General features: G+C 41.0%; 10 protein-coding genes across 10 annotated transcripts; 6 read left to right on the top strand and 4 right to left on the bottom strand. All coding sequences in view use genetic code 12, as the record gives it.

Moving 5' to 3' along the window:
* Positions 1 to 61: 61 nt before the first annotated feature.
* On the bottom strand, positions 62 to 1,414 carry PVL30_002549 (uncharacterized protein; the record flags this gene model as incomplete). Its single annotated transcript, XM_001525079.2, has 3 exons — positions 62 to 393; positions 956 to 1,007; positions 1,385 to 1,414. The coding sequence occupies 3 exons, from the start codon at positions 1,412 to 1,414 to the stop codon at positions 62 to 64; spliced, it is 414 nt and encodes a 137-aa protein (XP_001525129.2).
* A 468-nt stretch (positions 1,415 to 1,882) lies between these two features.
* On the top strand, positions 1,883 to 3,358 carry GSH2 (Glutathione synthetase; the record flags this gene model as incomplete). The annotated part of the gene is made up of 1 exon (XM_001525078.2): positions 1,883 to 3,358. One exon carries the CDS (start codon positions 1,883 to 1,885, stop codon positions 3,356 to 3,358), a length of 1,476 nt encoding a protein of 491 aa, XP_001525128.2.
* A 369-nt stretch (positions 3,359 to 3,727) lies between these two features.
* PVL30_002547 (uncharacterized protein) lies at positions 3,728 to 4,450 on the bottom strand (the record flags this gene model as incomplete). The annotated part of the gene is made up of 1 exon (XM_001525077.2): positions 3,728 to 4,450. One exon carries the CDS (start codon positions 4,448 to 4,450, stop codon positions 3,728 to 3,730), a length of 723 nt encoding a protein of 240 aa, XP_001525127.2.
* A 1,534-nt stretch (positions 4,451 to 5,984) lies between these two features.
* Positions 5,985 to 7,319, top strand: PVL30_002546 (uncharacterized protein; the record flags this gene model as incomplete). The annotated part of the gene is made up of 3 exons (XM_061119392.1): positions 5,985 to 6,241; positions 6,271 to 6,492; positions 6,581 to 7,319. 3 exons carry the CDS (start codon positions 5,985 to 5,987, stop codon positions 7,317 to 7,319), a joined length of 1,218 nt encoding a protein of 405 aa, XP_060975375.1.
* A 625-nt stretch (positions 7,320 to 7,944) lies between these two features.
* Positions 7,945 to 8,719, bottom strand: PVL30_002545 (uncharacterized protein; the record flags this gene model as incomplete). Its single annotated transcript, XM_061119391.1, has 2 exons — positions 7,945 to 8,446; positions 8,712 to 8,719. 2 exons carry the CDS (start codon positions 8,717 to 8,719, stop codon positions 7,945 to 7,947), a joined length of 510 nt encoding a protein of 169 aa, XP_060975374.1.
* A 1,034-nt stretch (positions 8,720 to 9,753) lies between these two features.
* Positions 9,754 to 11,085, top strand: PVL30_002544 (uncharacterized protein; the record flags this gene model as incomplete). Its single annotated transcript, XM_061119390.1, has 3 exons — positions 9,754 to 10,010; positions 10,040 to 10,258; positions 10,347 to 11,085. The coding sequence occupies 3 exons, from the start codon at positions 9,754 to 9,756 to the stop codon at positions 11,083 to 11,085; spliced, it is 1,215 nt and encodes a 404-aa protein (XP_060975373.1).
* Positions 11,086 to 11,710: 625 nt separating this feature from the next.
* On the bottom strand, positions 11,711 to 12,290 carry PVL30_002543 (uncharacterized protein; the record flags this gene model as incomplete). The annotated part of the gene is made up of 2 exons (XM_061119389.1): positions 11,711 to 12,017; positions 12,283 to 12,290. 2 exons carry the CDS (start codon positions 12,288 to 12,290, stop codon positions 11,711 to 11,713), a joined length of 315 nt encoding a protein of 104 aa, XP_060975372.1.
* A 1,356-nt stretch (positions 12,291 to 13,646) lies between these two features.
* Positions 13,647 to 16,130, top strand: PVL30_002542 (uncharacterized protein; the record flags this gene model as incomplete). The annotated part of the gene is made up of 1 exon (XM_061119388.1): positions 13,647 to 16,130. One exon carries the CDS (start codon positions 13,647 to 13,649, stop codon positions 16,128 to 16,130), a length of 2,484 nt encoding a protein of 827 aa, XP_060975371.1.
* Positions 16,131 to 18,765: 2,635 nt separating this feature from the next.
* PVL30_002541 (uncharacterized protein) lies at positions 18,766 to 21,674 on the top strand (the record flags this gene model as incomplete). Its single annotated transcript, XM_061119387.1, has 2 exons — positions 18,766 to 20,578; positions 21,532 to 21,674. 2 exons carry the CDS (start codon positions 18,766 to 18,768, stop codon positions 21,672 to 21,674), a joined length of 1,956 nt encoding a protein of 651 aa, XP_060975370.1.
* Positions 21,675 to 23,344: 1,670 nt separating this feature from the next.
* On the top strand, positions 23,345 to 25,511 carry PVL30_002540 (uncharacterized protein; the record flags this gene model as incomplete). The annotated part of the gene is made up of 2 exons (XM_061119386.1): positions 23,345 to 24,682; positions 25,437 to 25,511. The coding sequence occupies 2 exons, from the start codon at positions 23,345 to 23,347 to the stop codon at positions 25,509 to 25,511; spliced, it is 1,413 nt and encodes a 470-aa protein (XP_060975369.1).
* Between the last annotated feature and the right edge of the window lie 609 nt (positions 25,512 to 26,120).

Genomic DNA, 26,120 nt, shown 5'->3' with positions numbered 1-26,120 from the left:
AAAGGAGGCGAGGGATGGAAAAATTAATGCTGATAATGGTATTTACTAAAAGTAAACTTGCTTAATCAAACAAACCGAATCCCATGTCGTCATCGGATTCTTCCTTCTCTTCTTCAGCTTCTTCAGCAGCAGCTTCTTCAGAAGCACCACCAGCAGCGGCACCAGCAGAAGCACCACCAGCAGCAGCACCACCAGTTGGGACTGATGACAATTTCTCAGTACCTTCAGCAATCAATTCTTCAACTGATTTACCTTCCAATTCAGAGATCAACTTCTCAACTTTGTCATCTTCAATTTCAACATCAGCAGCTGAGAGGACAGCTTTGACGTCTTCGGCAGATGGGGAGGTCTTACCAGCGTTGACGAGTAATAAGTATGCAGCTAAGTATTTCACTGAAACGAATGTTGTTAGTATATATTCAATTGAACCTCTCAACTTGTAAAGAAATGAGGAAGCAAGAGAAGAAATGGAGAAAGACAAGGAGAAGTAGAAGGACAAGGAGAAGGATGAAGAAAGCTAGAATATTTAGCCATTCCCTACCCAGTTACCCAGTCTGTGTTCTTTTTTTTTTGATTTAGTTGAAGATTATTTTCTATTTTCAATGTCAGCGTTTACTGAAAACAAGATGTAATATCCCTTAAAAGAATCATTCATCAAAATCTCCTGAACATTTCAAATCTCCACGAATGGTAAACCATAATGTTTCCCGTTGCACAAATTGTCCAAGTTCAGCAATTCAAGTATTGCCGAACGATCTTACTCGTTCATTAAACTTTCTTTCCTTTTCTCCATTTTTTTTTTCCATGTCTTTCTCTATTCCTCAGGCACACTATATCTCTCTGGCAATGTAATAGAATGCGATGGATTCTAAAACATAACGATTATGACAAGGCACCAGCGGCTGGCAAACGGTAGAGGGGCAGAGGTGGATGGAGGGGTGTTCTGTTCACATACTTTTTGGATTCGTTGGTCTCTTACAAGCAATAGTGGTATCGCCTTTGTTTATCTGATGGATAAAAGTCTCAATAAATTTTTCAAATGGAAAAACCAGTCACGAAGCTGTCATGTGATCTGCTGTCACGGGCAAAAAAGAGAAAAAAAAAGAAAAAAAAGAAAAAAAAGAAAAAAAAAATTTAAGGGCAGAAAAGAAACGAAGAAAGAGAGAAGAACAGAAAAAACGACAAAAGAGGAAACTAGTAATGTCGCGCCGCCGCATTGTGCGGCTTAATTGCAACACCTTGCGACAAAAGGTCCACTCTTTATACTGATATTTTTTTTATTAGTGAGCTTCAACAACTAGTATTAGGAGATCACCAGCTCTTTTTATAGTATAGCTCAGGTTACAACTAGCTGGTCATACATCGAAACAAATAGCTGATAAACTGTAGTGTTGACTTTAGCTTGCAGAATCATGACTTCAAAGAATAGCTCTTCTGAATACACCTTAATATACAATAAGCACTGGAAAGGGGAGAGGGAAAAGAATGATAAAAAAAAAAGAGCAAAAAAAAAAACTTCACCAAATTCTTTGATCAATCCAACCTAATAGGCCATGGACTTTTGTTGTTTAGCCAGTTATTAAAAAGGAAAAAAAAAAAAGCATTTACTCTCGTGAATAAATTGGCTCGACCTCAAATGATGAAAAATCAATCAATTTGCGCGTGCGCGCATGATGATTACTAAGCGCGCGCATACGATTAAGGCCGCATGAGTTTGTGAGTCGTGATAGATTATCTAATTCACTGGCTCAGTTTTAGTCTCTCATAATTGCGCCATTCGTGCTCTCCAACGTCAGCACACCAAACTAACCGAACATCTCACATCCCACATCTTACACCCCACATCCCACATCCCACATCCAACATCCAACATCCAACATCAATGGCCCCAAAACAGTTTCCCGAGCTTAACAAGATCCAGGAAGAGCAATTGAAGGCCAGTCTCCAGCAATGGTCTCTCTCCAATGGCTTGGTGATGTATCCTCCCAACTTTGACTCTTTTCAAGTAAATGTGGCTCCAATTACGCTATTCCCCACACCAATCCCTAGACATTGCTTTGACGATGCAGTTGCAGTACAAAAAATATTCAATGAGCTCTATATAAACGTGGTTGCAAAGGAAACAAAGTGGCTTGTCGAGATTCTTACTGACTTGGCACGCTTCGATCCCGAATTCACTGGCAGATTGTTCAAGATCTACCAAGAACTGATAGCCGATGGTGTATTACAACCATTATCGTTGGGTATTTTCAGGTCCGACTATATGGTGGATGCAACGCTTGACAAGATTAAGCAGATCGAGTTCAACACAGTGAGTGTCTCATTTGGTGGATTGTCAACAAAAATTGGAGAGCTTCATCAATTCTTGAATGCTACAGGACTCTATGATAACAAGTACAACTACAAATACTACGAAGACGACGAGATAAAAGCTTCTCCTTCAGTGGACGAAATTGCTGACGGATTAGCAGATGGAAATTACTACTACAATGAAGAGAAAAACAGCACTGGTACCATAGTCTTGGTTGTTGTGCAGCCAAATGAACGCAATAGTTTTGACCAGAAATTGGTGGAGTATTCTCTTTTTCAAAGGCACAAAATTCGGTCGTATAGGGTGACATTGGAGGATATTGAATCCGAAATCACGGTGAGCGGGGATGGCAAATTGTATGTGAAGGAGACAATGGATGAGATATCTGTTGTGTATTATAGGTCAGGGTATGGTCCTGGTGACTATGACGTTAATTCTGAAAAGACATGGCAAGGACGGTTGATTTTGGAAAAGTCTAGGGCCATCAAGTGCCCTTCAATCTTGACACAATTATCCGGTTCAAAGAAAGTACAACAATTGTTGACAGACAAGAAAGTTATCAACAAACTATTACCAAGTATATCTAGCTCTGAGCTTGAGTTATTGCTTTCGACTTTTGTGGACATCCTCCCACTCGATGATGATGATTCAGAAGAAGGTGCTTCTTTAGCCAAGAAATTGGCATTTGAGGAGCCGCAGAATTACGTTTTAAAGCCGCAGCGAGAAGGCGGTGGTAACAACATTTATAAGTCTGAAATACCTAAATTTTTAAACAAATTGAAGAAAGAAGAGTGGGGCGCCTACATCTTGATGAAGTTGATTAACCCGCAAACTTACAAGAACAAGATCATTAGAAACAATGATATATACCACGAAGATATCATATCGGAGCTAGGTATATTCGGTACCACAGTGTTCAATGAAGAAACCGGAGAGATTAAAACCAACAAGAATGCTGGCTGGTTATTGCGGTCCAAGTTTGAGACGAGCAACGAAGGAGGTGTTGCAGCCGGGTTTGGATGCGTCGACAATGTTTATTTATATTAGACAAACTATAGAGTAAAAAAAAAAAAGTAAAAACGGACAAGCCTCAAAAATTAGGACCAAAAATTGAAATTGGAATTGGAATTGGAATAGGAATTCGAAGTAAAAGCAATATTTAAAGTGAGAGGAAATTTGGAATTTTTTGAAGATGTTTGCTGGAATAAAAAAAGAAGGAAGGGAAAAAATGAAAAGAGGCAAAATGAAAATGATCAATACAAAACTTCTTGATACTTCTATTTTTTAAAAAGATAAATTTTTGTTTCCATTTCTTTTCGTTCCATTTCTTATCTTTTCTTTAGTTTCGAAATTAACTTTTCTTTTACCTGGATGAGCTGTTGCGAAATGCAATGTGCTTGTTTTTTTTTTTCTACGTTATGCACATTTTGCTTGCAATTGAGAACCAGTGTGCAAGGGCGATTCTGTTTGCAAATCTATTAAAGCTTCTGTGCTAAACGTATGTGGATTATTGAGGGCTAGTGGTTTGTTTTGCACAAGACTATGGGAATCAGCCTCATGCGAAATGTCTAATGACAGTGGTATACTGTTTGCTTTTTCCAAATCAACGACCCACAATGCCGCTCCGATAGTATTGGTGAACATGAAAAAGATGTTTATTACGGGAATCATTTCCAAGAGAAGTGCAGTTACACCGAATGCCGTATAAACAGCCTTATTTTGCTTGTGGTTTGCCCTAATCTCTTTACGCGTGTACCCTTTTAATTTGAAATAACGATTGTGCGCTTGCAATCCTTTTGAGCTCGCTTTGAAGAAGAATACAATTAACGGACCAATCACCGGGATCAAGTTTATGAAGAAAAGGAATACTAGTCTAGTAACGGTGTATGGAAAAATTGATATATCTGGTAACTCGTGAAAGTATTTACGAAGCTTTTGGTTATAGCGGAGGTTTTGCTTTTCCTTGCTTCTACTTGCATGAAACCTTGAGTAGACATGATAGCATTCTCTGCTCAAGACAGCGTCATATGCGACTTTCTGGATGTAGGGCAACAACATGATGGTGACCAAGAATTTCGAAATAACATCAGCTTGCAGATACAAGGAAAACCACGCGGCAACTACGCCTAGTAGTCCCATCAATAACGTGTAGATGACAGATTCTAGGGGATAAACGATTACAAACATGATTGAGTAGATGACAAGCATAAATATGAGCTGCGGAATCAAGATTGTCAAGTAGAACGGCCAAATAGTTGGATGCAACCAGAAATAAATGACACCCTAATACATTGTTTGTTAGCACAACTGGTATTATTTTTTCTTTACCATCATCAACTTTCTATTTTATTTTTTTAAAAAATTTTTTTTTCATATTGTATGTTTATGCTTTATGGTACAAAGAATGGTAACGAAAAGATCAGACAGGTCGTTGTTGTAACCAAAAACAATAACAATAACAGCAGGTAAATCATACTTTAAAAGGATAAAAGTACGAGCCAGAAGCAGCCATATCATAGAATGGAACCGTCATATTTGGAAAAAATTATGTTGTTGTTGTTGTTGTTGTTGTTATTGTTGCTGCCAAACACTATAAACAAGTTTGGCAACCAGAATTGTTTTGAAGACATCAATTGTGTTGCAAAAATAATACTAATATAAAAAGACGAAAAGAAACTGTCGCCGTACGATACACACTGGACGCTCTGTGCCCTAGTTTCCATTAAGTGAATATTTGGAAAATATTGCACGACATGGGAAACTTGAAACTTCAGACGAGAAGAGTTAATATAATTAGGAAAGAGAGGTGGTAAAGTAAACTTATCACTATTATATAGAAACATCGATAAAATATAGATTTTATACGGTCAACTACATTGAACACAAATCACTAGGTGTACGTGTGGAGTGTATACTCTCACGATTCTCCTTACTAGTGACTTTGTATGAGACAATTCACTCTCTTAACTTATGAGCATTGAGACCTTTTTAGGTACAAAAATTGACAATTACACTTAATTGGAATATAGCCTATCAAGTCACGAACTCAAACCGCTGGTATCGGTGAGCTACTAGCTCAAATTGATGCTCAGCAGTCGTACACTTGTCACTTGTCACTCGTGACTGTGCTATGCGACATTCAGCCTACAAATTATTTCTCAAATTGAACGTTCTGTACATTTCGCGCAATCGCTGTCATTGCAGGATGTATAAGGTTGTAGATTGTGTTGAGCCAACATGCATCCAAACATACAATTTATCCACTCTGGTCGTCCGCTATCTGATACAGCCACACACTATTGGCAGCACCCCATTTGGCAGCACCCACTTGGTTTTTTTGTTATGACGCGTTTGGTAGCGCATACAATTGCACACGCCCTTCTGTTCCCCTCACTTCCTCGCGTGTTTTGCAACCACAATGTATATGGCATAACACAATTTACTTGTTAATCCCCAACCACAAGGCGTGACTGGAGGGCTACCCGGTGAAGTATAAATATCCACAAACAAAACCCTTGTGACCTCAAACCTTTTTTACCCTTTTCTTCTTCTTCTTCTTCTTCTTTTTCTTCTTTCTTTTACCAGAATTAAACACACAACCAAGCCTTACTCGATAACCTTAACCAGATTTTATCATCAATAATCGAGGAAGACTGCAATTTAGAATTCAACAATGCAATTTTTTAACAAGCTTTTCAAAACCTCCCCTAAGTCAAAGGGGAAAAAACCAGCCGAACGTAAGGTTCGGTTTTTACTTCCAGGGGAGTCATCAGACTCACCTGTGTCGGTTCCTTCAGCAGCTACAGGGTCGGATACCTTATGTGAGGTAGATGTAGGTGCTGAAGACGTAGAAGTAAAAAGACTGGCAAAAAAACAGTTTCCGCTGTTTAGACAATTGTCATGGTTTAAGAAAAAAGAAGAGAAGACAAAGTTAGCTGAAAGTATTCTTTTGGCTAAAGGGATGGCTGCCGGCATTCATGCGTGCCATCCCAACAACAACAACAACAACATCAACAACATCAACAACATCAACAACATCAACAACAACATCAACAACATCAACAACAACAACAACAACAACAACAACATCAACAACATCAACAACATCAACAACATCAACAACAACAACATCAACAACATCAACAACATCAACAACAACAACAACAACAACAACAACAATCGTGGCAACCCCAACCATTTTAACTGGCGCAACCCTGTACACCAATTAAAGAGAAAACACAAAGACGAAGATTACACAAAAAACACAAGGACGACAAAGAACACAGACGACACCAATTTGTTTAAATTTCGCAAGTTCAAGGCTACCGTCGATTCATACTGCGGTAGACTGTGCCAAGAGATCCGAACTGCAGTTCACTTTACAGACATCGATTTCGTGAATAGCATTAATCTCGGAATTAAGGAACATGCTGAAGGCGACTACATCTCACTTGATAAGAGGGTCCTCATACTGCAGGTTACAAAAGAAGAATTTGATAAGGTGATCTCAGCTCTCCCGGAGTTGCTTGATATGGACCTTAGAAACTCCCTTCTCTGTCCAGTGCTTCAATTACTCGAAATGAAGTTTAGGAACAAGGTAAAATACTACATCGCTACGCCAAACCTTGAGTATGGAATAGACTTGCAGGTGAGATACGAAATGCAGCCAAATCGCGAGTACTTTACTCAAACTAAGCACTGCCTTAATAAGGAGAAACTTGAAAAGTGTCTCGCTTTCCAAGAAATCGATGCTTGGACTCAATGGCCGGGCGTTCATGTTAGGGGCGATTTCTCGTTTTTAGCTGCTAGGAAAATATATAACTTTAAATGGCTAATTAACGCTACCTATAAAGATGAGGATCTTCCAAGTGTTCGATTTCATATTGGCAATTGGTATAGGGAGGATCGAGTAGGAAAAATTGGATGTGACGCGAAATCACAAGCGCGACTAAAAAAAAGTGCCCGCGTATTTCGTGACTTTATTATTTTCATAGTGGAGCCAAGATAATGTTTAGGAAAATCGAAGGACTTTGTTATATCAAGTCAATGTTTGAGAGGTGCATACTCTTCTACCTAACGGAGAATTGAGAATTTCATTCTGGTGCGATCTGAAATCCTCAACTGCAGAGTCATTCTAAAGTGAGCCGAGCTTGTTCTTTTCTACATATTCATCCTCAACTCAAGAATGTGAAATAAAAACCTTGTGACCAGAAACAGTACTGTTAATTACGCTGCTATTCACCTTATTGATCCTGATGCTGATCCTGATGCTATTTCTGATGTTACCTCTGTTGCTGCTTCACGGATGACTATATCACAAACCCAACCATGATCCCAAAGCAGGGGAGCCCACCGACCTCTGCTACCGTTTCCCATAGCCTACCACAACATTGCACTAGTGTAGCTGCCGGCTCACACATTTATTCTGAACTTGGCAGATCCTGCGGCAAAATGGCGCCTTTGTCGTATGATCTTGCACGGGGGACGAAAAATGTGGAGGATGCATATGCACTAGGAGTATCAACAAGGCACAGCGGGATCATAGAATCACAGGTTGAGTTGTATAAGTCACTGTGCAAGTTGTTTCAGATGGTGCAGAAGAAAAGCTTGTGGAATCAGTTCTCGGGGTTTAATTATGCTACACCAAAATCATTGTTTGCTCGTGGTGGAATAGTATTACTACTACTACTGCTACTGCTACTGCTACCACCACCACTACTACTACTACTACTGCTACTGCTACTGCTACTGCTACTGCTACTGCTACTACTACTGCTACCACCACTACTACCACCACTACTACCACCACCACCACCACTACTACTACTACTACCACCACCACTACTACCACCACTACTACCACCACTACTACCACCACCACCACCACCACTACCACTACCACCACTACCACTACCACCACCACTACTACCACCACTACTACCACCACTACCACTACCACTACCACCACTACCACCACCACTACCACTACTACCACCACTACTACCACCACTACCATCACCACTACTACCACCACCACTACTACTACCACCACCACTACCACTACTACCATCACCACTACTACCACCACCACTACCATCACCACTACCATCACCACTACTACCACCACCACTACTACTACCACCACTACTACTACCACCACTACTACCACCACCCACTATGACCACCACCACTACCACCACTACTAATATTTATCATAGAAAACAAAGGAAACATATTTGTCATAGTGTGTGCTATCCAGCGTCGTCCAAACTCAAAGCAAGCGCTTCAAATTTGTCAAAAATTTTACTGGTGTTATTTCTGGTGGTGTTGCTGATGCTGTTCCTGCTATTGCTGTTCCTAACATTGCTGCTGCTGCTCCATGGCCAACTATATCACAAACCCAGCCATGATCCCAAAGCAGGGGAGCTCGCCAAAAAGTGTGCCCGTGTTCAAACACCACAAAGGGCCCTGCTACTACTTATTTTATCCGTCACTGGCACGCACACACTTTTGGTATCTCCCATTGCACCTGCATCTACACTCGTTTAATATATACAGCTTTCACTCGTTTTCAGGAACACATCAAGGTGGGGGACTCGATAACTTTTGCTATTAATCTTTACACTTTTTTTTTTCTAATATTAACACACCTTTCTGTTTTTGTATACACTCTGCTATTTGTAATTGAACCATTCTTCTATTTCGCACTCTGCCTACAAATTATTTCTCAAATTGGACGTTCTGTATATTTCGCGCAATCGCTGTCATTGCAAACTGGAGTATGTCTATGTGTGCGCGCACGTGAGCTGCTGAGCCCACAATTGTCCTCAAACTTCAGCAGAAAAGAGTTTTCCCGTAAATTCGCACCAAACTCAGGGGAATAATCAACACACACAAACAATTCTCGACGGATTGCCGTCAAACTTGCAAAGAGTCGAGAATTGTTCGTAGAGATAGGATGCATTGCAGGATGTACAAGGCTGTGGGTAATGTTGAGCCAACATACATCCAAACATACAATTCATCCACTCTGGTTGTCCACTTTCTGCTACAGCCACACACTATTGGCAGCACCCCATTTGGCAGCACCCATTTGGTTTTTTGTTATGACGCGTTTGGTAGCGCATACAATTGCACACGCCCTTCTGTTCCCCCCTCACTTCCTCGCGTGTTTTGCAACCACAATGTATATGGCATAACACAATTTACTTGTTATTCTCCAACCACAAGGCGTGGCGAGAGGGCTACTTGGTGAATTATAAATATCCACAAACAAAACCCTTGTGACCTTAAACCTTTTTTACCCTTTTCTTCTTCTTCTTCTTCTTCTTCTTCTTCTTCTTTCTTTTACCAGAATTAAACACACCACGAAGCCTTACTCGATAACCTTAACCAGATTTTATCATCAATAATCGAGAAAGACTGCAATTTAGAATTCAACAATGCAATTTTTTAACAAGCTTTTCAAAACCTCCCCTAAGTCAAAGGGGAAAAAACCAGCCGAACGTAAGGTTCGGTTTTTACTTCCAGGGGAGTCATCAGACTCACCTGTGTCGGTTCCTTCAGCAGCTACAGGGTCGGATACCTTATGTGAGGTAGATGTAGGTGCTGAAGACGTAGAAGTAAAAAGACTGGCAAAAAAACAGTTTCCGCTGTTTAGACAATTGTCATGGTTTAAGAAAAAAGAAGAGAAGACAAAGTTAGCTGAAAGTATTCTTTTGGCTAAAGGGATGGCTGCCGGCATTCATGCGTGCCATCCCAACAACAACAACAACAACATCAACAACATCAACAACATCAACAACATCAACAACAACATCAACAACATCAACAACAACAACAACAACAACAACATCAACAACATCAACAACATCAACAACATCAACAACAACAACATCAACAACATCAACAACATCAACAACAACAACAACAACAACAACAACAATCGTGGCAACCCCAACCATTTTAACTGGCGCAACCCTGTACACCAATTAAAGAGAAAACACAAAGACGAAGATTACACAAAAAACACAAGGACGACAAAGAACACAGACGACACCAATTTGTTTAAATTTCGCAAGTTCAAGGCTACCGTCGATTCATACTGCGGTAGACTGTGCCAAGAGATCCGAACTGCAGTTCACTTTACAGACATCGATTTCGTGAATAGCATTAATCTCGGAATTAAGGAACATGCTGAAGGCGACTACATCTCACTTGATAAGAGGGTCCTCATACTGCAGGTTACAAAAGAAGAATTTGATAAGGTGATCTCAGCTCTCCCGGAGTTGCTTGATATGGACCTTAGAAACTCCCTTCTCTGTCCAGTGCTTCAATTACTCGAAATGAAGTTTAGGAACAAGGTAAAATACTACATCGCTACGCCAAACCTTGAGTATGGAATAGACTTGCAGGTGAGATACGAAATGCAGCCAAATCGCGAGTACTTTACTCAAACTAAGCACTGCCTTAATAAGGAGAAACTTGAAAAGTGTCTCGCTTTCCAAGAAATCGATGCTTGGACTCAATGGCCGGGCGTTCATGTTAGGGGCGATTTCTCGTTTTTAGCTGCTAGGAAAATATATAACTTTAAATGGCTAATTAACGCTACCTATAAAGATGAGGATCTTCCAAGTGTTCGATTTCATATTGGCAATTGGTATAGGGAGGATCGAGTAGGAAAAATTGGATGTGACGCGAAATCACAAGCGCGACTAAAAAAAAGTGCCCGCGTATTTCGTGACTTTATTATTTTCATAGTGGAGCCAAGATAATGTTTAGGAAAATCGAAGGACTTTGTTATATCAAGTCAATGTTTGAGAGGTGCATACTCTTCTACCTAACGGAGAATTGAGAATTTCATTCTGGTGCGATCTGAAATCCTCAACTGCAGAGTCATTCTAAAGTGAGCCGAGCTTGTTCTTTTCTACATATTCATCCTCAACTCAAGAATGTGAAATAAAAACCTTGTGACCAGAAACAGTACTGTTAATTACGCTGCTATTCACCTTATTGATCCTGATGCTGATCCTGATGCTATTTCTGATGTTACCTCTGTTGCTGCTTCACGGATGACTATATCACAAACCCAACCATGATCCCAAAGCAGGGGAGCCCACCGACCTCTGCTACCGTTTCCCATAGCCTACCACAACATTGCACTAGTGTAGCTGCTGACTCACACATTTATTCTGAACTTGGCAGATCCTGCGACAAAATGGCGCCTTTGTCGTATGATCTTGCACGGGGGACGAAAAATGTGGAGGATGCATATGCACTAGGGGTATCAACAAGGCACAGCGGGATCATAGAATCACAGGTTGAGTTGAATAAGTCACTGTGCAACTTGTTTCAGATGGTGCAGAAGAAAAGCTTGTGGAATCAGTTCTCGGGGTTTAATTATGCTACACCAAAATCATTGTTTGCTCGTGGTGGAATAGTATTACTACTACTACTGCTACTGCTACTGCTACTGCTGCTGCTGCTGCTGCTACTACTACCACCACTACCACCACCACTACCATCACCACTACCACTACCATCACCACTACCACTACCACCACCACCACTACTACCACCACTACCATCACCACTACTACCACCACCACTACTACTACCACCACCACTACCACTACTACCATCACCACTACTACCACCACCACTACCATCACCACTACCATCACCACTACTACCACCACCACTACTACTACCACCACTACTACTACCACCACTACTACCACCACCCACTATGACCACCACCACTACCACCACTACTAATATTTATCATAGAAAACAAAGGAAACATATTTGTCATAGTGTGTGCTATCCAGCGTCGTCCAAACTCAAAGCAAGCGCTTCAAATTCGTCAAAAATTTTACTGGTGTTATTTCTGGTGGTGTTGCTGATGCTGTTCCTGCTATTGCTGTTCCTAACATTGCTGCTGCTGCTCCATGGCCAACTATATCACAAACCCAGCCATGATCCCAAAGCAGGGGAGCTCGCCAAAAAGTGTGCCCGTGTTCAAACACCACAAAGGGCCCTGCTACTACTTATTTTATCCGTCACTGGCACGCACACACTTTTGGTATCTCCCATTGCACCTGCATCTACACTCGTTTAATATATACAGCTTTCACTCGTTTTCAGGAACACATCAAGGTGGGGGACTCGATAACTTTTGCTATTAATCTTTACACTTTTTTTTTTCTAATATTAACACACCTTTCTGTTTTTGTATGCACTCTGCTATTTGTAATTGAACCATTTTTCTATTTCGCACTCAGCCTACAAATTATTTCTCAAATTGAACGTTCTGTATATTTCGCGCAATCGCTGTCATTGTAAACTGGAGTATCTCGGGTTGGAGTATGTGTATGTGTGCGCGCACGTGAGCTGCTGTGAACGAGTCAACCTTAGATACACGTAGGATACACGTAAGACACATGTAGGAGACAGGTAGGATACAGGTAAGGTACAGGTTAGATACACATAAGATGGACGCGCGGGTGCGTGTATACTTTACAAAAAACTTTACATAAAACTTTACAAAAACCACTACAGTGGGCAGCAGCATTGATAGGAGCACGATTCCCCCTATGTTCTAGAACTGATATAGGATCCAACGTAGGGTTCAACCTGGAACCCGGCCTATATGATGTAAATGTATGGGGCGGGGAGAAGGGGAGGGAGTAGCTGAGCCCACAGTTTTCCTCAAACTTCAGTAGAAAAATGTTTCCCTGTAAATTCGCACCAGACTTGCTGGAATAATCAACACGCAAAAACAATTCTCGACTCATTGCCGTCAAACTTGCAATGAGTCGAGAATTGTTTGTGGAGATAGAATGCATTGCAGGATGTATAAGGTTGTAGATTGTGTTGAGCCAACATGCATCCAAACATACAATTTATCCACTTTGGTCGTCCGCTATCTGATACAGCCACACACTATTGGCAGCACCCATTTGGTTTTTTTGATATGACGCGTTTGGTAGCGCATACAATTGCACACGCACTGCTGAGCTACCAGGAGGGACTTCCTCGCCCTTCTGTTCCCCTCACTTCCTCGCGGGTTTTGCAACCAAAATGTATATGGCATAACACAAGTTACTTGTTAATCCCCAACCACAAGGCGTGACTGGAGGGCTACCTGGTGAAGTATAAATATCCACAAACAAAACTCTTGTGACCTCAAACCTTCTTTTACCCTTTTCTTCTTCTTCTTTTCCTTTTTCTTCTTTCTTTTACCAGAATTAAACATACAACCAAGCCTTACTCGATAACCTTAACCAGATTTTATCATCAATAATCGAGGAAGACTACAATTTAAAAATTAACAATGCCCTTTTTTAATAAATGTTTTCAAAATGTCTTTGCAAAGGATTCCGAACCCGCCAAACCCAAGGTTCGGTTTTTACTTCCAGGGGAGTCATCAGGCTCACCAATCTTAGAACCCAGCTCAGTCTATAGGGACTCCAGGTATCTAAGAAAAGCTGGAACTGAAACTTATGGCGAGATTTTTCAGAATAAGCTGGATTACACAGAGCCATCAACCGGAATACCATTAATTAGAAGGCGCGCTTTAGAAGCTGAGAATGCAAAGCAACCACCAAAGAACAGCCCTCCGCATTTCTCTCCACCAAAGTCGATCTTTGTACGCATTGCGGAGGATCCACGTGTTTTTCCCGATGATTTTATGGATATGCTGGATGGCACAGAAGTATCAGTTGCGTCAGAATCAGTTGTTTTGCAAAATGCAGAGTCAAGTTTGATCTATGATAAACTTAGAGGTCCAGTAAATATTGGAATTGATTTTTCCTCCGAGAGTCGCCAGACAAGGAGGGAGGATATAATTACGGAATCTGACACAGTAACAATCCTGAGGAGTGCTTCCCAAGTAGAGGAGGCATCCAATAACAGCTTCACCTCGCCCTATGACAGTCCAAGCCAACTTCAATTTCATGTTGCTAATGAAACCACAGATGGAAACGCGGATGTACCATGTACATCTGCCTTATCAGAATTTGAGTCTAGCTCGGTGTATGATGATGAAATCATTCCGAGAGAGGCTCCATATCATGTTGCTATTAAAACCACAGATGGAAACGCGGATGTACCATGTACATCTGCCTTATCAGAATTTGAGTCTAGCTCGGTGTATGATGATGAAATCATTCCGAGAGAGGCTCCATATCATGTTGCTATTAAAACCACAGATGGAAACGCGGATGTACCATGTACATCTGCCTTATCAGAATTTGAGTCTAGCTCGGTGTATGATGATGAAATCATTCCGAGAGAGGCTCCATATCATGTTGCTATTAAAACCACAGATGGAAACGCGGATGTACCATGTACATCTGCCTTATCAGAATTTGAGTCTAGCTCGGTGTATGATGATGAAATCATTCCGAGAGAGGCTCCATATCATGTTGCTATTAAAACCACAGATGGAAACGCGGATGTACCATGTACATCTGCCTTATCAGAATTTGAGTCTAGCTCGGTGTATGATGATGAAATCATTCCGAGAGAGGCTCCATATCATGTTGCTATTAAAACCACAGATGGAAACGCGGATGTACCATGTACATCTGCCTTATCAGAATTTGAGTCTAGCTCGGTGTATGATGATGAAATCATTCCGAGAGAGGCTCCATATCATGTTGCTATTAAAACCACAGATGGAAACGCGGATGTACCATGTACATCTGCCTTATCAGAATTTGAGTCTAGCTCGGTGTATGATGATGAAATCATTCCGAGAGAGGCTCCATATCATGTTGCTATTAAAACCACAGATGGAAACGCGGATGTACCATGTACATCTGCCTTATCAGAATTTGAGTCTAGCTCGGTGTATGATGATGAAATCATTCCGAGAGAGGCTCCATATCATGTTGCTATTGAAACCACAGATGGAAACACGGATGTACCGTATACATCTTTTATACCAGAATTAGAGTCTAGCTCGCCCTATGACGTTCCAAGCGCATTTCCATTTCATGTTGCTATTGAAACCATAGATGGAAACGCGGATATACCGTATACATCTGTCTTACTGGTATCAGCCCCCTTGTCAGATGCTGTGAGCTCAGTTGAAAGAACCAATTGGAATAACCAAAACTCAGAGGACTGCGATTTTGTTTCTGTGGATATTAGGATTCCAGAGGAAAACGATTCCTGTATGAATCAATTAAAGGAGCCTAAAAAGAGTAGGATACCACTGTTCAAATTGTTTGCACGGCTCAAGAAGAGCAGAAAGACTCTGTTTAAACCGTTTTCATGGTTCAAGAAGAGCAAAACGACTCTGTTCAAACCGTTTGCATGGCTAAAGAAACGGGCAGAAAAGAAGGAGTTAATAGAAAAAGTTGTTTTGGCTGAAAGTGATGATCAACAACAACAACAACAACAACAACTGCTGCTAAAAGAACAACAACAACAACAACAACAACAACAACAACAACAACTGCTGCTAAAAGAACTACAACAACAACAACAACAGCTACAACAACAACTACAACAACAACTACAACAACAACAACAACTATTACAACAACAACAACAACAACAACAACTATTACAACAACAACTACTATTACAACAACAACAACAACAACTATTACAACAACAACAACAACAACAACAACTACAACAACAACAACAACAACTACAACAACAACAACAACAGCTACAACAACTATTACAACAACAACAACAACAACAACTATTACAACAACAACTACAACAACAACAACAACAACTACTACTACTATTACAACAACAACAACCGTCGCTACCTCAACCATTTGAACTAGTGTGATATCGATATCACAAAAGAAACACAAAACACGAAAAACACAACACAAACTAAAAATAAAAACAATATTAACCAGAAAAACATCAATTTCTTCCACTTTGACAAGTTTAAGACTCCCGTCGATTCATACTGCGGTGAATTGTGCCAATAGATCTGAGCTGCAGTTAACTTTGCAGACATCCATTACACGAATAGCACTAAACTGGGAACTAAGAGCCATTCTGAGGGCGACTTCATTACACTTTATAAGAGGGTCCCCATACTGCAGGTCACAGAAGAAGCCTTCAATAAGGTGATCTCGTCCCGCCCAGAGTTGCTTGATATGGTCCTTAGAAATTCCCTTCTCTGTCTAAAGCTACCACCGATACTGTCACTGATGCTATTTCTGATGTTACCTCTGTTGCTGCTTCACGGATGACTATATCACAAACCCAACCATGATCCCAAAGCAGGGGAGCCCACTGACCTCTGCTACCGTTTCCCATAGCCTACCACAACATTGCACTAGTGTAGCTGCTGACTCACACATTTATTCTGAACTTGGCAGATCCTGCGACAAAATGGCGCCTTTGTCGTATGATCTTGTACGGGGGACGAAAAATGTGGAGGATGCATATGCACTAGGGGTATCAACAAGGCACAGCGGGATCATATAATCACAGGTTGGGTTGTGTAAGTCACCGTGCAGGTTGTTTCAGATGGTGCAGAAGAAAAGCTTGTGGAATCTGCTTCCGGGGTCTGTTAATGTTGCATCAAAATCATTGTTTGCTCGTGTTGGAATAGCACCACTAATATTTATCATATTTATCATATTTATTATATCCAACATATTTATTATAGTGTGTGCTATCCGACGTCGACCAAACTCAAACTATGCCATCTAAACTTGTCAAAAATGTTTCTGGTGTTATTCCTGGTTGTGTTACTGGTTGTGTCACTGGTTGAGTTACTGGTTGAGTTACTGGTTGTGTCACTGGTTGTGTTACTGGTTGTGTCACTGGTTGAGTTACTGGTTGAGTTACTAGTTGAGTTACTGGTTGAGTTACTGGTTGAGTTACTAGTTGAGTTACTGGTTGGGTTACTGGTTGTGTCACTAGTTGAGTTACTGGTTGTGTTATTAGTTGAGTTACTGGTTGTGTCACTGGTTGTGTCACTGGTTGAGTTACTAGTTGAGTTACTGGTTGTGTTACTGGTTGTGTCACTAGTTGAGTTACTGGTTGTGTTATTAGTTGAGTTACTGGTTGTGTCACTGGTTGAGTTACTGGTTGTGTCACTGGTTGTGTCACTGGTTGTGTCACTGGTTGAGTCACTGGTTGAGTCACTGGTTTAGTTACTGGTGGTGTTACTGATGTTATGTCTGGTTGTGTTGCTGGTGTTATGTCTGGTGGTGTTACTGATGTTATGTCTGGTTGTGTCACTGGTTGTGTTGCTGATGGTGTTGCTGATGGTGTTGCTGATGGTGTTGCTGATGGTGTTGCTGTTCCTGCTATTAATCTTTGCACTTTTTTTTTAATATTAACACACCTTTCTGTTTTTGTATGCACTCTGCTATTTGTAATTGAACCATTTTTCTATTTCGCACTCAGCCTACAAATTATTTCTCAAATTGAACGTTCTGTATATTTCGCGCAATCGCTGTCATTGTAAACTGGAGTATCTCGGGTTGGAGTATGTGTATGTGTGCGCGCACGTGAGCTGCTGTGAACGAGTCAACCTTAGATACACGTAGGATACACGTAAGACACATGTAGGAGACAGGTAGGATACAGGTAAGGTACAGGTTAGATACACATAAGATGGACGCGCGGGTGCGTGTATACTTTACAAAAAACTTTACATAAAACTTTACAAAAACCACTACAGTGGGCAGCAGCATTGATAGGAGCACGATTCCCCCTATGTTCTAGAACTGATATAGGATCCAACGTAGGGTTCAACCTGGAACCCGGCCTATATGATGTAAATGTATGGGGCGGGGAGAAGGGGAGGGAGTAGCTGAGCCCACAGTTTTCCTCAAACTTCAGTAGAAAAATGTTTCCCTGTAAATTCGCACCAGACTTGCTGGAATAATCAACACGCAAAAACAATTCTCGACTCATTGCCGTCAAACTTGCAATGAGTCGAGAATTGTTTGTGGAGATAGAATGCATTGCAGGATGTATAAGGTTGTAGATTGTGTTGAGCCAACATGCATCCAAACATACAATTTATCCACTTTGGTCGTCCGCTATCTGATACAGCCACACACTATTGGCAGCACCCATTTGGTTTTTTTGATATGACGCGTTTGGTAGCGCATACAATTGCACACGCACTGCTGAGCTACCAGGAGGGACTTCCTCGCCCTTCTGTTCCCCTCACTTCCTCGCGGGTTTTGCAACCAAAATGTATATGGCATAACACAAGTTACTTGTTAATCCCCAACCACAAGGCGTGACTGGAGGGCTACCTGGTGAAGTATAAATATCCACAAACAAAACTCTTGTGACCTCAAACCTTCTTTTACCCTTTTCTTCTTCTTCTTTTCCTTTTTCTTCTTTCTTTTACCAGAATTAAACATACAACCAAGCCTTACTCGATAACCTTAACCAGATTTTATCATCAATAATCGAGGAAGACTACAATTTAAAAATTAACAATGCCCTTTTTTAATAAATGTTTTCAAAATGTCTTTGCAAAGGATTCCGAACCCGCCAAACCCAAGGTTCGGTTTTTACTTCCAGGGGAGTCATCAGGCTCACCAATCTTAGAACCCAGCTCAGTCTATAGGGACTCCAGGTATCTAAGAAAAGCTGGAACTGAAACTTATGGCGAGATTTTTCAGAATAAGCTGGATTACACAGAGCCATCAACCGGAATACCATTAATTAGAAGGCGCGCTTTAGAAGCTGAGAATGCAAAGCAACCACCAAAGAACAGCCCTCCGCATTTCTCTCCACCAAAGTCGATCTTTGTACGCATTGCGGAGGATCCACGTGTTTTTCCCGATGATTTTATGGATATGCTGGATGGCACAGAAGTATCAGTTGCGTCAGAATCAGTTGTTTTGCAAAATGCAGAGTCAAGTTTGATCTATGATAAACTTAGAGGTCCAGTAAATATTGGAATTGATTTTTCCTCCGAGAGTCGCCAGACAAGGAGGGAGGATATAATTACGGAATCTGACACAGTAACAATCCTGAGGAGTGCTTCCCAAGTAGAGGAGGCATCCAATAACAGCTTCACCTCGCCCTATGACAGTCCAAGCCAACTTCAATTTCATGTTGCTAATGAAACCACAGATGGAAACGCGGATGTACCATGTACATCTGCCTTATCAGAATTTGAGTCTAGCTCGGTGTATGATGATGAAATCATTCCGAGAGAGGCTCCATATCATGTTGCTATTAAAACCACAGATGGAAACGCGGATGTACCATGTACATCTGCCTTATCAGAATTTGAGTCTAGCTCGGTGTATGATGATGAAATCATTCCGAGAGAGGCTCCATATCATGTTGCTATTAAAACCACAGATGGAAACGCGGATGTACCATGTACATCTGCCTTATCAGAATTTGAGTCTAGCTCGGTGTATGATGATGAAATCATTCCGAGAGAGGCTCCATATCATGTTGCTATTAAAACCACAGATGGAAACGCGGATGTACCATGTACATCTGCCTTATCAGAATTTGAGTCTAGCTCGGTGTATGATGATGAAATCATTCCGAGAGAGGCTCCATATCATGTTGCTATTAAAACCACAGATGGAAACGCGGATGTACCATGTACATCTGCCTTATCAGAATTTGAGTCTAGCTCGGTGTATGATGATGAAATCATTCCGAGAGAGGCTCCATATCATGTTGCTATTAAAACCACAGATGGAAACGCGGATGTACCATGTACATCTGCCTTATCAGAATTTGAGTCTAGCTCGGTGTATGATGATGAAATCATTCCGAGAGAGGCTCCATATCATGTTGCTATTGAAACCACAGATGGAAACACGGATGTACCGTATACATCTTTTATACCAGAATTAGAGTCTAGCTCGCCCTATGACGTTCCAAGCGCATTTCCATTTCATGTTGCTATTGAAACCATAGATGGAAACGCGGATATACCGTATACATCTGTCTTACTGGTATCAGCCCCCTTGTCAGATGCTGTGAGCTCAGTTGAAAGAACCAATTGGAATAACCAAAACTCAGAGGACTGCGATTTTGTTTCTGTGGATATTAGGATTCCAGAGGAAAACGATTCCTGTATGAATCAATTAAAGGAGCCTAAAAAGAGTAGGATACCACTGTTCAAATTGTTTGCACGGCTCAAGAAGAGCAGAAAGACTCTGTTTAAACCGTTTTCATGGTTCAAGAAGAGCAAAACGACTCTGTTCAAACCGTTTGCATGGCTAAAGAAACGGGCAGAAAAGAAGGAGTTAATAGAAAAAGTTGTTTTGGCTGAAAGTGATGATCAACAACAACAACAACAACAACAACTGCTGCTAAAAGAACAACAACAACAACAACAACAACAACAACAACAACAACTGCTGCTAAAAGAACTACAACAACAACAACAACAGCTACAACAACAACTACAACAACAACTACAACAACAACAACAACTATTACAACAACAACAACAACAACAACAACTATTACAACAACAACTACTATTACAACAACAACAACAACAACTATTACAACAACAACAACAACAACAACAACAACAACAACAACAACAACAACAACTACAACAACAACAACAACAACAGCTACAACAACTATTACAACAACAACAACAACAACAACTATTACAACAACAACTACAACAACAACAACAACAACTACTACTACTATTACAACAACAACAACCGTCGCTACCTCAACCATTTGAACTAGTGTGATATCGATATCACAAAAGAAACACAAAACACGAAAAACACAACACAAACTAAAAATAAAAACAATATTAACCAGAAAAACATCAATTTCTTCCACTTTGACAAGTTTAAGACTCCCGTCGATTCATACTGCGGTGAATTGTGCCAATAGATCTGAGCTGCAGTTAACTTTGCAGACATCCATTACACGAATAGCACTAAACTGGGAACTAAGAGCCATTCTGAGGGCGACTTCATTACACTTTATAAGAGGGTCCCCATACTGCAGGTCACAGAAGAAGCCTTCAATAAGGTGATCTCGTCCCGCCCAGAGTTGCTTGATATGGTCCTTAGAAATTCCCTTCTCTGTCTAAAGCTACCACCGATACTGTCACTGATGCTATTTCTGATGTTACCTCTGTTGCTGCTTCACGGATGACTATATCACAAACCCAACCATGATCCCAAAGCAGGGGAGCCCACTGACCTCTGCTACCGTTTCCCATAGCCTACCACAACATTGCACTAGTGTAGCTGCTGACTCACACATTTATTCTGAACTTGGCAGATCCTGCGACAAAATGGCGCCTTTGTCGTATGATCTTGTACGGGGGACGAAAAATGTGGAGGATGCATATGCACTAGGGGTATCAACAAGGCACAGCGGGATCATATAATCACAGGTTGGGTTGTGTAAGTCACCGTGCAGGTTGTTTCAGATGGTGCAGAAGAAAAGCTTGTGGAATCTGCTTCCGGGGTCTGTTAATGTTGCATCAAAATCATTGTTTGCTCGTGTTGGAATAGCACCACTAATATTTATCATATTTATCATATTTATTATATCCAACATATTTATTATAGTGTGTGCTATCCGACGTCGACCAAACTCAAACTATGCCATCTAAACTTGTCAAAAATGTTTCTGGTGTTATTCCTGGTTGTGTTACTGGTTGTGTCACTGGTTGAGTTACTGGTTGTGTTACTGGTTGTGTCACTGGTTGTGTCACTGGTTGAGTCACTGGTTGAGTCACTGGTTTAGTTACTGGTGGTGTTACTGATGTTATGTCTGGTTGTGTTGCTGGTGTTATGTCTGGTGGTGTTACTGATGTTATGTCTGGTTGTGTCACTGGTTGTGTTGCTGATGGTGTTGCTGATGGTGTTGCTGATGGTGTTGCTGATGGTGTTGCTGTTCCTGCTATTAATCTTTGCACTTTTTTTTTAATATTAACACACCTTTCTGTTTTTGTATGCACTCTGCTATTTGTAATTGAACCATTTTTCTATTTCGCACTCAGCCTACAAATTATTTCTCAAATTGAACGTTCTGTATATTTCGCGCAATCGCTGTCATTGTAAACTGGAGTATCTCGGGTTGGAGTATGTGTATGTGTGCGCGCACGTGAGCTGCTGTGAACGAGTCAACCTTAGATACACGTAGGATACACGTAAGACACATGTAGGAGACAGGTAGGATACAGGTAAGGTACAGGTTAGATACACATAAGATGGACGCGCGGGTGCGTGTATACTTTACAAAAAACTTTACATAAAACTTTACAAAAACCACTACAGTGGGCAGCAGCATTGATAGGAGCACGATTCCCCCTATGTTCTAGAACTGATATAGGATCCAACGTAGGGTTCAACCTGGAACCCGGCCTATATGATGTAAATGTATGGGGCGGGGAGAAGGGGAGGGAGTAGCTGAGCCCACAGTTTTCCTCAAACTTCAGTAGAAAAATGTTTCCCTGTAAATTCGCACCAGACTTGCTGGAATAATCAACACGCAAAAACAATTCTCGACTCATTGCCGTCAAACTTGCAATGAGTCGAGAATTGTTTGTGGAGATAGAATGCATTGCAGGATGTATAAGGTTGTAGATTGTGTTGAGCCAACATGCATCCAAACATACAATTTATCCACTTTGGTCGTCCGCTATCTGATACAGCCACACACTATTGGCAGCACCCATTTGGTTTTTTTGATATGACGCGTTTGGTAGCGCATACAATTGCACACGCACTGCTGAGCTACCAGGAGGGACTTCCTCGCCCTTCTGTTCCCCTCACTTCCTCGCGGGTTTTGCAACCAAAATGTATATGGCATAACACAAGTTACTTGTTAATCCCCAACCACAAGGCGTGACTGGAGGGCTACCTGGTGAAGTATAAATATCCACAAACAAAACTCTTGTGACCTCAAACCTTCTTTTACCCTTTTCTTCTTCTTCTTTTCCTTTTTCTTCTTTCTTTTACCAGAATTAAACATACAACCAAGCCTTACTCGATAACCTTAACCAGATTTTATCATCAATAATCGAGGAAGACTACAATTTAAAAATTAACAATGCCCTTTTTTAATAAATGTTTTCAAAATGTCTTTGCAAAGGATTCCGAACCCGCCAAACCCAAGGTTCGGTTTTTACTTCCAGGGGAGTCATCAGGCTCACCAATCTTAGAACCCAGCTCAGTCTATAGGGACTCCAGGTATCTAAGAAAAGCTGGAACTGAAACTTATGGCGAGATTTTTCAGAATAAGCTGGATTACACAGAGCCATCAACCGGAATACCATTAATTAGAAGGCGCGCTTTAGAAGCTGAGAATGCAAAGCAACCACCAAAGAACAGCCCTCCGCATTTCTCTCCACCAAAGTCGATCTTTGTACGCATTGCGGAGGATCCACGTGTTTTTCCCGATGATTTTATGGATATGCTGGATGGCACAGAAGTATCAGTTGCGTCAGAATCAGTTGTTTTGCAAAATGCAGAGTCAAGTTTGATCTATGATAAACTTAGAGGTCCAGTAAATATTGGAATTGATTTTTCCTCCGAGAGTCGCCAGACAAGGAGGGAGGATATAATTACGGAATCTGACACAGTAACAATCCTGAGGAGTGCTTCCCAAGTAGAGGAGGCATCCAATAACAGCTTCACCTCGCCCTATGACAGTCCAAGCCAACTTCAATTTCATGTTGCTAATGAAACCACAGATGGAAACGCGGATGTACCATGTACATCTGCCTTATCAGAATTTGAGTCTAGCTCGGTGTATGATGATGAAATCATTCCGAGAGAGGCTCCATATCATGTTGCTATTAAAACCACAGATGGAAACGCGGATGTACCATGTACATCTGCCTTATCAGAATTTGAGTCTAGCTCGGTGTATGATGATGAAATCATTCCGAGAGAGGCTCCATATCATGTTGCTATTAAAACCACAGATGGAAACGCGGATGTACCATGTACATCTGCCTTATCAGAATTTGAGTCTAGCTCGGTGTATGATGATGAAATCATTCCGAGAGAGGCTCCATATCATGTTGCTATTAAAACCACAGATGGAAACGCGGATGTACCATGTACATCTGCCTTATCAGAATTTGAGTCTAGCTCGGTGTATGATGATGAAATCATTCCGAGAGAGGCTCCATATCATGTTGCTATTGAAACCACAGATGGAAACACGGATGTACCGTATACATCTTTTATACCAGAATTAGAGTCTAGCTCGCCCTATGACGTTCCAAGCGCATTTCCATTTCATGTTGCTATTGAAACCATAGATGGAAACGCGGATATACCGTATACATCTGTCTTACTGGTATCAGCCCCCTTGTCAGATGCTGTGAGCTCAGTTGAAAGAACCAATTGGAATAACCAAAACTCAGAGGACTGCGATTTTGTTTCTGTGGATATTAGGATTCCAGAGGAAAACGATTCCTGTATGAATCAATTAAAGGAGCCTAAAAAGAGTAGGATACCACTGTTCAAATTGTTTGCACGGCTCAAGAAGAGCAGAAAGACTCTGTTTAAACCGTTTTCATGGTTCAAGAAGAGCAAAACGACTCTGTTCAAACCGTTTGCATGGCTAAAGAAACGGGCAGAAAAGAAGGAGTTAATAGAAAAAGTTGTTTTGGCTGAAAGTGATGATCAACAACAACAACAACAACAACAACTGCTGCTAAAAGAACAACAACAACAACAACAACAACAACAACAACAACAACAACTGCTGCTAAAAGAACTACAACAACAACAACAACAGCTACAACAACAACTACAACAACAACTACAACAACAACAACAACTATTACAACAACAACAACAACAACAACAACTATTACAACAACAACTACTATTACAACAACAACAACAACAACTATTACAACAACAACAACAACAACAACAACTACAACAACAACAACAACAACTACAACAACAACAACAACAGCTACAACAACTATTACAACAACAACAACAACAACAACTATTACAACAACAACTACAACAACAACAACAACAACTACTACTACTATTACAACAACAACAACCGTCGCTACCTCAACCATTTGAACTAGTGTGATATCGATATCACAAAAGAAACACAAAACACGAAAAACACAACACAAACTAAAAATAAAAACAATATTAACCAGAAAAACATCAATTTCTTCCACTTTGACAAGTTTAAGACTCCCGTCGATTCATACTGCGGTGAATTGTGCCAATAGATCTGAGCTGCAGTTAACTTTGCAGACATCCATTACATGAATAGCACTAAACTGGGAACTAAGAGCCATTCTGAGGGCGACTTCATTACACTTTATAAGAGGGTCCCCATACTGCAGGTCACAGAAGAAGCCTTCAATAAGGTGATCTCGTCCCGCCCAGAGTTGCTTGATATGGTCCTTAGAAATTCCCTTCTCTGTCTAAAGCTACCACCGATACTGTCACTGATGCTATTTCTGATGTTACCTCTGTTGCTGCTTCACGGATGACTATATCACAAACCCAACCATGATCCCAAAGCAGGGGAGCCCACTGACCTCTGCTACCGTTTCCCATAGCCTACCACAACATTGCACTAGTGTAGCTGCTGACTCACACATTTATTCTGAACTTGGCAGATCCTGCGACAAAATGGCGCCTTTGTCGTATGATCTTGTACGGGGGACGAAAAATGTGGAGGATGCATATGCACTAGGGGTATCAACAAGGCACAGCGGGATCATATAATCACAGGTTGGGTTGTGTAAGTCACCGTGCAGGTTGTTTCAGATGGTGCAGAAGAAAAGCTTGTGGAATCTGCTTCCGGGGTCTGTTAATGTTGCATCAAAATC

The sequence above is a fragment of the Lodderomyces elongisporus genome, chromosome 3, assembly GCF_030384665.1.
Source record: "Lodderomyces elongisporus chromosome 3, complete sequence".
In the NCBI taxonomy this organism is placed as follows: Eukaryota; Fungi; Ascomycota; class Pichiomycetes; order Serinales; family Debaryomycetaceae; genus Lodderomyces; species Lodderomyces elongisporus.
This window is presented reverse-complemented; position numbering and strand designations above follow the sequence as displayed.